This window comes from Nerophis ophidion, linkage group LG08 (genome assembly GCF_033978795.1).
Source record: "Nerophis ophidion isolate RoL-2023_Sa linkage group LG08, RoL_Noph_v1.0, whole genome shotgun sequence".
Lineage (NCBI taxonomy): Eukaryota > Metazoa > Chordata > Actinopteri > Syngnathiformes > Syngnathidae > Nerophis > Nerophis ophidion.
In genome coordinates, this window is record NC_084618.1 from 69106007 (window position 1) to 69116622 (window position 10616).

Below are 10616 nucleotides of genomic sequence, written 5' to 3' on the forward strand. Positions count from 1 at the left end.
GACCACCTGAGGGCACACCAGACTGTGGATGCTTTTAAAAAAGGCTTAAAAACCCTTCTTTTAAAAAAAAAAACGAAACTTTTTTTTAGATACATGCTTATTACTTGTAGCTATTAGGCTGTTCGTGGGGTGGTATAGCTTGGTGGGTAGAGCGGCAGTGCCAGCAACTACAGGGTTGCGGGTTCGATCCCCGCTTCCGCCATCCTCGTCACTGCTGTTGTGTCCTTGGGCAAGACACTTTACCCACCTGCTCCCAGTTCCACCCACACTGGTTAAAAAAAAAAAAAAAATGTAACTTAGATATTGGGTTTCACAATGTAAAGCGCTTTGAGTCACTTGAGAAAAGCGCTACGTAAAAAAAAATAACTTCTACTTTTTATTTTTATTATCTTTTTATTTATTTTTTGATACACTGTAGCACTTTGAGGTTGTTGGCTCGATGTGAAGTGGCGTTTTACAAATAAAATCTATTATTATGTTTATTATTATGACTGTGTTGGAACCTCGGCGGATTGCGCAATAACGGCGTGGCGCGTGAAGGTTGTAAACCAATGAACCAAAAGCGTGTGTTTTTTTTGTCCTTCAACTTTTACACTGACTTTTCTGCTATCCTCCATCCTCATATCTGAGACAAAGAGGGTGCAAAACGAGCCGACGAAAGAGGACTATTCTGTGGGTTTGATCTCACCTCAGGTGGTGGGTCCCCCATTATGCATCCACATCATGGGTGTCAAACTCTGGCCCGTGGGCCAAATTTGGGTCTTGAGGCAATGTCAAAGTAACATTAGAGCTGGCCCGCCACTGTAACAGCGCACTCACCGCTAATACTCTTACTTGCCAACCCTCCCGATTTTCCCGGAAGACTCCCAAAGTTCAGTGCCCCTCCCTCCCAAATTTCATCCCGGACAACAATATTAGGGGTGGGTCTTAAAGGCATTGCCTTTGGCGTTTTCTACAACCTGTCTCCACGTCCACTTTTCTTCCGTCCCTGTCACATAATATATGCGGCTTACACACCCACTCAAGTGAATGCAAGGCATACTTGGTCAACAGCCATACAGGTCACACTGAGGGTGGCCGTATAAAGAACTTTAAGACTGTTACAAATATGCGCCACACTGTGAACCCACACCAAACAAGAATGACAAACACATTTCGGGAGAACATCCGCACCGTAACACAACATAGACACAACAGAACAAATACCCAGAATCCCTTGCAGTACTAACTCTGCCAAACTCCCCAAACCCCGTCCACCTCAACCCCGCAGCCGAAAAGAGGCATTCAATTTTTTATTTAAATTTTAAATGCCATTGATATTTTTTGATTATTTTTATTATTTGAAACTGGATTTTGCATGTCACTATAAAGTTATATAAGCCTTGCTTGTTCAATATTCAATGCAAAACTTGTTTGGGTCCCTATTAAAAGGTTCATTTGTTCAACCTCGGCCCGCGGCTTTGTTCGGTTTTACATTTTGGCCCACTCTGTATTTGACTTTGACACCCCTGATCCACGTGGACAGGAGGTCTGCTTCCCATATTGCTGACATGCGGCTGGAAGCTGTTGGCTGTCGGCTGGGGGGGGGGAACACAGACCCCCACACAAACACACAGCGGGGCGCCGTTTTCCCACACAGGACCTGCCGGAGGGAAGGGGGGGGGGGTCGTGCACCTTCCCCTCATCCACGTACATGCATCATATTTTGGGGTGGGGGGGGGATAAATGTGTCCCGAGCAGGGAGGAAGGGCAGGAGTGGAGCCCATCCACGTGTAAAGTTCCCTGCAGAAGAACAAACTCTACATGGAGTCGACTTCTTGACAGGAAACGGTCTTATTTTAAACCAGCACTGCAGGGCACATTTATTAATTAGGCCCAAATCTGCATAATGAGTTCAATTACAAAAAAGGTATATGAATGTATTTGCAGCCTTTAAGGTGCTTTATTCATGTGAGATTTGACGGTTTTTGCCCCCCCCCCCTTTTTTTTTTTTATTCCAGAAAAATGTTATATTGCGGGTTTCATTTTTATTCATGTTTAAATGCAAATGAGATGTTAATTCCTCTTAATGATTTGCTGTACCCGGGGCTTCTCAAACTCTGCGTGTTAGTGCTCAGGGTGCAAAAAGTAATTTAACAAAGTGGTTCCTCATCAAAGTAGCTTTATTTTTTTTAATACATTTATTTAATGTGTTACATAATGTGTGTGTGTTCTTGTATTTCTCCCCTACTTGAGACATCAACAAGGAACAGTAGCTTCCATGTGAGGACCCGTGAACAAGTTAAGACCGAAACCATGGTCCCAATAGGGAAAATAATCACATCAAATAGAGAGCCAAATACCAGAGTCCGTGAACATTGCTCCAAAGTCAGGATTTTTTTAAATAAAAATGCCAAGATTTTAAGATTTTTTTTAGAAAACTGCAACTGTTATTGAGTAAAATTCCAACTTTTATCATATTATTGCACAAATGTTCAGTTTTTCTTGTGAAATTTTGACTTGCGTTGAGTAAAACTACCACTTTTATTATAATATTGCCAAAATTCCAAGTTTTTCTTGTGAAATTGTGACCTTTTTCTTGTGAAATTCCAACTCATGTTTCACAACAAGCTTTTTTTTATATAGGCATAGTTTGTATATATTATTAATGTTGTAAATAAAAATCTTTAAATATCTAGAAAGGGTGGTCCCAAGCCTTCTTGGGAGGCCTAAAAAGGCAACAAATACAAGAACGTGTGTGTGTGTGTGTGTGTGTGTGTGTGTGTGTTCTTGTATTTCTCCCCTACTTGAGGCATCAACAAGGAACAGTAGCTTCCATATGAGGACCCGTGAACAAGTTAGGACCGAAATCATGGTCCCAATACGGAAAACTATTGCATCTAATAGAGAGCCAAATACCAGAGTCAGTAAACATTGCTCCAAAGTGAGGATTTTTTTTAAATAAAAATGCCAAAATGTATAGCTTTTCTTGGAAAACTGCGACTGTTATTGAGTAAAATTCCAACTTTTATCATAATATTGCACAAATGTTCAGTTTTTCTTGTAAAATTTTGACTTGCGTTGAGTAAAACTACGACTTTTATTATAATACTGACAAAATTCCAAGTTTTTTTTGTGAAATTGTGACCTTTTTCTTGTGAAATTCCAACTCATGTTTCACAACAAGCTTTTTTTATATTTACATAGTATGTATATATCATTAATGTTGTAAATACAAATCTTTAAATATCTAGAAAGGGTGGTCCCAGGCCTTTTGGGGAGGCCTAAAAAGGCAACAAATACAAGAATGCGTGTGTGTGTGTGTGTGTGTGTGTGTGTGTGTGTGCGTGCGTGTTCTTGTATTTTCACCCTTCTTGAGACATCAACAAGGAAAAGTAGCTTCCATATGAGGAGCGGTGGACAAATTAGGACTGAAACCATGGTCCCAATATTGCATCCAATAGTGAGCCAAATACCAGAGTCCGTGAACATTGCTCCAAAGTCAGACAAGAGAAATTCAGATTATTATTATATTATTGCCAAAATGTTTAAAGTTTTGTTATAAAATTGTGACTTTTGTTGAGTAAAGTTACAACTCTTTTCATAAAAATGCCAAAATGTTATGTTTTTCTTGAAAAAGTGCGACTTGCGTTGAGTAAAAATACGACTTTTATTATAATACTGCACAAAATTCCAAGTTTTTCTTGTGAAATTGTGACCTTTTACTTGTGAAATTCCAACTCATGTTTCACAACAAGCTTTTTTAAAAATATGCACAGTATGTACATATTATTAATGTTGTCAAAACAAATATTTATATATTTAGAAAGGGTGGTCCGAGGCATTTTTTTGGGAGGTCTAAAGAAGGTAACAAATACAAGGACGTGTGTGTGTGTGTGTGTGTGTGTGTTCTTGTATTTCCCCCTTACTTGAGACATCAACAAGGAACAGTAGCTTCCATATGAGGACCCGTGAACAAGTTAGGACCGAAATCATGGTCCCAATACGGAAAACCATTGCATCTCAAAGAGAGCCAAATACCAGAGTCCGTAAACATTGCTCCAAAGTCAGGATTTTTTCAAATAAAAATGCCCAATTTTTAAGTTTTTCTTGGAAAATTGCGACTGTTATTGAGTAAAATGCCAACTTTTATCATAATATTGCACAAATGTTCAGTTTTTCTTGTAAAATTTTGACTTGCGTTGAGTAAAACTACCACTTTTATCATAATACTGACAAAATTCCAAGTTTTTTTTGTGAAATTCCAACTCATGTTTCTCAACAAGCTTTTTTTTAATATTTACATAGTATGTATATATCATTAATGTTATAAATACAAATCTTTAAATATTTAGAAAGGGTGGTCCCAGGCCTTTTGGGGAGGTCTAAAAAGGTAACAAATACAAGAAAGAGTGTGTGTGTGTGTGTGTGTGTGTGTGTGTGTGTGTGTGTGTGTGTGTGTGTGTGTGTGTGTGTGTGTGTGTGTGTGTGTGTGTTCTTGTATTTCCCCCTTACTTGAGACATCAATGAGGAAAAGTAGCTTCCATATGAAGAGCGGTGAACAAGTTAGGACCGAGACCATGGTCCCAATATTGAAAACCATTGCATCCAATAGTGAGCCAAATACCAGAGTCCGTGAACATTGCTCCAAAGTCAGACAAGAGAAATTCCGATTATTATTATATTATTGCCAAAACATTTTAAGTTTTGTTATAAAATTGTGACTTTTGTCGAGTAAAGTTACAACTGGGCCGGTTTAGCTCGGTTGGTAGAGTGGCCGTGCCAGCAACTAGAGGGTTGCAGGTTCGATTCCCGCTTCCGCCATCCTAGTCACTGCCGTTGTGTCCTTGGGCAAGACACTTTACCCACCTGCTCCCAGTGCCACCCACACTGCTTTAAAAAATGTGACTTAGATATTGGGTTTCACTATGTAAAGCGCTTTGAGTCACTAGAGAAAAGCGCTATATAAATATACTTCACTTCACAACTCTTTTCATAAAAATGCCCAAATGTTATCCTTTTCTTGTAAAATTGCGACTCTTATTATAATATTGCATAAATGTTCAGTTTTTCTTGTAAAATCTTGACTTGCGTTGAGTAAAAATACGAGCACATTTCAAACATTTCTGGCTTATAAATTAAGTCTTTTCAAGCATGACAAATTTCTCATTTAACTTCAAATAACAAATTTTAAATCAAAACATCTACAAAATTAAATCATGGTTTCGTGCTGCATGTTTATTAACCTTTGACTACGGCCTAATAACAGTCAGAAATATGCAGCCATCCATCCATTTTCTACCGCTTGTCCCGTTTGGGTTTGCTGGGGGTGCTGGAGCCTATCTCAGCCGCATTCGGGCGGAAGGCGGGGTACACCCAGGACAAGTCGCCACCTCATCGCAGGGCCATATATTTAAGCAAATTTGACACATTTCTGGCCTATAAATTGAACATTTTTATGCTTGAAATAGGCTAAATGAACTCGAAATAATAAATTAACTTAAAATAACGCTTCTACAAAATCAGAACACGGTTTTGTGGTGCATATTTCACCTTTGTTATGGCCTAGAAATAGTCAAATGTATGCATATTTAGGCAAATTTAAAAAATGTATGGCCTATAAATTAAGCATTTTCAAGCATGAAATTGGCTAAATGAACTCGAAATAACACATTTAAAACAACTTAAAACAGCACAGCTACAAAATAACAAAATCAGACCACGGTTTCGTGCTGCATGTTTCACCTTTGACTACAGCCTAATAATAGTCAGAAATATGCATATTTAAGCACATATTCCACATTTCTGGCCTATAGATTGAACATTCTTAAGCATGAAATCGGCTAAATTAACTCAAAATATCACATTTAAATTAACTTCAAATAACTCATCTCCAAAATCAGATCACGGTTTCGTGCCGCATGTTCACCTTTGACTATGGCCTAAAAATAGTCCAAAATATGCATATTTAGGCTACGATGAGGTGGCGACTTGTCCAGGGTGTTTGCCGCCTTCCGCCCGATTGTAGCTGAGATAGGCACCAAAGGGAATAAGCGGTAGAAAATGGATGGATGGATACATATTTAGGCAAATTTGACACATTTCTGGCCTATAAATTATGCATTTTTTTGGAATGAAAAATAGTTAAATTAACTTCAAATAACACATTTTAATTATTTTAATGAACAAAAAGCAACAATTGCACTTTATTCTTTCCCTTCGGTTTCGCACAAGTTGAACTAACTTTATCTATTCATCAAGTCTTTGTATATTTGTTCCTTCCAAAACCTCTAATTAAGTTAAAAAATAAAACTAAAAATTCTAATACGGTACTTTATTAAAATCATCATTTAACAAGTTAGAACTGTGTATATAACTGCACAATACATTTTTCTAGATGTTATTTCATGCCATAATGTTAAATAAAACATATTAAAAAGGTGTTAGAACACGTTTTTATGCTCTATTAATATTCTAAAATATTATATTTATAATATGATAAATGTGTTTATAATAAATATATTTATATAATGTAGTGAGCTCAAGATCGTCTGTTTAGTTTATTTATAGCAGAGAAAACATTATAAAAATGCATAGTTCACCTAACCTTGCAGAGTAAAAAAAAATATGTTTTAAATGGGGAACTAAATACCTAAAATGTAAATAAATATATATTTCCTTGTTGTTTTCGTAAACATTATTTTTGCTGTTTGTTTTTAAATGTATTTATTTTAATTAGTGTTCTATGAAAATATAAAGAAATCTTGCGTATGGATATTAAATGGCCATTTTTTTAATAATAGTGATGCATGTTTTGTAAATAAAGAAAATATTCTGATCAATAAATAACCCAATTTGTTAATTATGCAGTTAATTATGGACATGCAGTGGAAAATCAATCTTTCACATTCAAAAATGGTCTGCAAGGACCATTAAAAATGTCCAAAAAATATTTGTGGAATATAAGTATATATATATATATATATAAGTTTATAATATATTTTTGGGGGATATTTATTTGCAAGCTGCTCTTTATTTATTTCCCACACCAAAAAAAAAAAAAAAAGATGCACTTACAGTGGCACCTCCTCTGGGCGGTTGGTGACGTCAGCACCTGCAAAGAGAAAGGGGGCGTGGTCTTGAGCTTGCACGGTTAAATGCGAGTTCGTGAAACTTCAGTGCAGATGAGGATGAAGGTGATGATGATGGTGGTGGACCCCGTTGTCCTCCTCCCTCCCACCTCTGTACACGTCATGGGGGGCGTGGCTAAATAGTGCAACACACACACACACACACACACACACACCCTGTAACGGGAACATCCGGGGCCTTCAAAAACATTTTGGCAACATTTTGACATGCAAAAATATTAATTGGATTTAAAGAGATACACATGCGCCCATGTTGTTTTCCTCGTGTTTTGCAAAGTAAGGACACATTTTGGGGTGCAGGTGGAGGGTGCGCGGGGGGTGCCAACAAAAAGCATGTTGCTTTAAGGGAAACGTGCAGCCGAGTGTGAAATTACAGCCTATAGTGCGCGCATATTGTGCCAAAAAACAGGGGACCACCAAGAAAATGTAAATCATTCCCAAACCTGAACAGGAGGCAATATGTATAAAAATACAAAAAAATAGGAAAAAAACAGAAAATGTGTATTTGATTACATTTTTTAAAACAATATTTTTGTGTACTGTTTTCTGTATTTTATTATGCTTTTTCCCCCCTATACATGTATACTTACCTTAATAAATGATTTAAAAAATAACCGTATTCATTTTATCAATCGCTGAATGTTAAACTCCCCATTATATATATATATATATATATATATATATATATATATATTTAAATATATATATATATATATACATATATATATACATATATATATATATGAATATATATATATATATATATATATATATATATATACATATATATATAAATATATATATATATATGTATATATATATGTATATATATATATATATATTTAAATATATATATATATGAATATATATATATACTGTATATACATCCATCCATCCAGCCATCCATTTCTACCGCTTATTCCCTTTGGGGTCGCGGGAGGCACTGGTACCTATCTCAGCTTCAGTCGGGCGGAAGGTGGCATACACCCAGGACAAGTCGCCAGCTCATCGCAGATATATATATATACATATATATATATATATATATATATATATACATATATTTTTTTTAAAGATATATTCATTGCCTGACGCTGCAGCAAATAACTGTGCAAATATAACGCATTAAAAAATTCAGCTAAAACACACAATATTGTATTTGATTAGATTAGATTAGATTAGATTGGATTATTTCAAAGGGGACAATGCAATTTCATAAAACACAGGACTACACATGGTTTAAAAAAATTGCCAGAAGGCTAGTTTTCATCTGTAATCCCCTTGCCGTGATGTAAAAAAGGCAGTAAAATTACAATTTAAAGGAAAAAATGAGAGAGAAAAATAAGAAAAAGAACATAAACCGTGAATATGATAAAAAAAATATATATATATTTATATAGTATATTATACTTGACTGGGTGTGAGAATAATGAGAGTATATGAATAAAAAATTAATAAAAACATATTGTATTTATTACATGCATTATAGCAGTGGTTCTCAAATGGGGGTACGCGTACCCCTGGGGGTACTTGAAGGTATGCCAAGGGGTACAAGAGATTTTTTTTTAAATATTCTAAAAATAGCAACAATTCAGAAAACCTTTATAAATATATTTATTGAATAATACTTCAACCAAATATGAATGCAAGTTCATAAACTGTGAAAAGAAATGCAACAATGCAATATTCAGTGTTGACAGCTAGATTTTTTTGTGGACATGTTCCATAAATATTGATGTTAAAGATTTCTTTTTTTGTGGAGAAATGTTTAGAATGAAGTTGATGAATCCAGATGGATCTCTATTACAATCCCCAAAGAGGGCACTTTAAGTTGATGATTACTTCTATGTGGAGAAATCTTTATTTATAATTGAATCACTTATTTATTTATTTATTTTTAGTTATTTTTATATCTTTTTTTCCAGATAGTTCAAGAAAGACCACTACAAATGAGCAATATTCTGCACTGTTATACCATTTAATAAATCAGAAACTGATGACATAGTGCTGTATTTTACTTCTTTATCTCTTTTTTTTCAACCAAAAATGATTTGCTCTGATTAGGGGGTACTTGAATTAAAAAAAATGTTCACAAACTGAAAAAAGGTTGAGAACCACAGCATTATAGCATATTTAGTAAAAAATAAAATAAAAAACACTGTAAACCAAAACAATATGGCTAAGGATACACCACCTATTTTGAAAAATAAGAGGTTATTTTGAAAAATAAGAGGTGCGGGAAAAGCATCACCGAGTTTGACTTTTTGTGGGATGTAAGTCTAAAGTTTAAAAAAAAAAAAAAGGTTGCACGCATGTGAAACCATACAGCGCCATCTACAGCAGAAGAATGGTATTGTTTTATGCAGGCACATCCTAGGACATCACCGTCGTCGGGACTTTGATGATCGGGTCCATCATCAGGACCTCTTCCCCTTCAACACCGCTCCCACTTTACACCAAATTAAATCCGTTAATAATAAATACTTTTTTTTTTTTAATCGAGTAAACTGGTAAAAATAAATTAAAAAAAAAAATGTATAATCATGTTTTTATTTATTTATTTAAAGAGAGAGTGTTGGCATGTATTGCCTTTGTCTGACAAGTCAAGCATTAGGGCAAAGAGAGAGAGGGAATGGGGGGTGCGGAGAAGAAGAGGAAGAAGAAGAAGAGGAGGAGGAGGAAGAAGAGGAAGAGGAAGAGGAGGTGCAGCCTTTAGGATCCACGCACACCGTCACTGGCTTCATTCCCGCTGCAAAACGTCCACCGGAACACATCCACGCACACTCGCAACATTGACCAAGGGCCCCCTTTTTTTTTTTTTTTTTTTTTCCCCCCGCACGGATTCTGTGGAGCTATACCGAGCCGAGCCGAGCCGAGCCGAGCCGAACCGAACCGAGCCCGGACCGCGTTGCAATGCTACTCCCGAGGCTGCCGCGCTGACAGACCCACGTTGTTGTTGTTGTTGTTGTTGTTGGTATTGACAGCGGGGGGGAGGGCAGGTTGGGGTTGGGGGGCCACAGCACACCTGCCACAGCACACCTGCCACCGGACTGTACACAACTTTTATTTTCGCGGACGAACGGAAGTTTCGCGACCTCTTCGAGAGTGATTTTTTTTATTTTTACTTTTTTTTTACATTTATTTTTTCTCCGTATTTTTTTAACCTGACAGGAAGGCGACACGGCGGCTTCCGTTGATTTGTTGTCTTTGCTTTGCTATCCGATGGATATTCACTGCAAGACGGACCCCTTCACGGCCATGCACCGTAAGTAGCACAACACCGGGGCTTTTTCTTTGTATTAAAACAATTTAAATGAAAAAAAATATATACATATATATATTAAGTAAGTACCACAACACCGGGGCTTTTTCTTTGTATTAAAAACATTTCAAATAAATACAAATGTATATATATATATATATATATATATATATATATATATATATATATATATATATATATATATATATATATATATATAGTAA

General features: G+C 36.0%; 1 protein-coding gene across 1 annotated transcript in view; it reads left to right on the forward strand.

Moving 5' to 3' along the window:
* Positions 1 to 7136: 7136 nt before the first annotated feature.
* Positions 7137 to 10616, forward strand: part of LOC133558457 (paired box protein Pax-2-B-like) — an 18604-nt gene continuing 15124 nt past the window's right edge. The window contains exons 1-2 of the mRNA XM_061909839.1: positions 7137 to 7223; positions 10302 to 10395. Of these exons, the coding sequence (XP_061765823.1) occupies positions 7137 to 7223; positions 10302 to 10395 (181 nt within the window). The remainder of the gene's footprint in view (positions 7224 to 10301; positions 10396 to 10616) is intronic.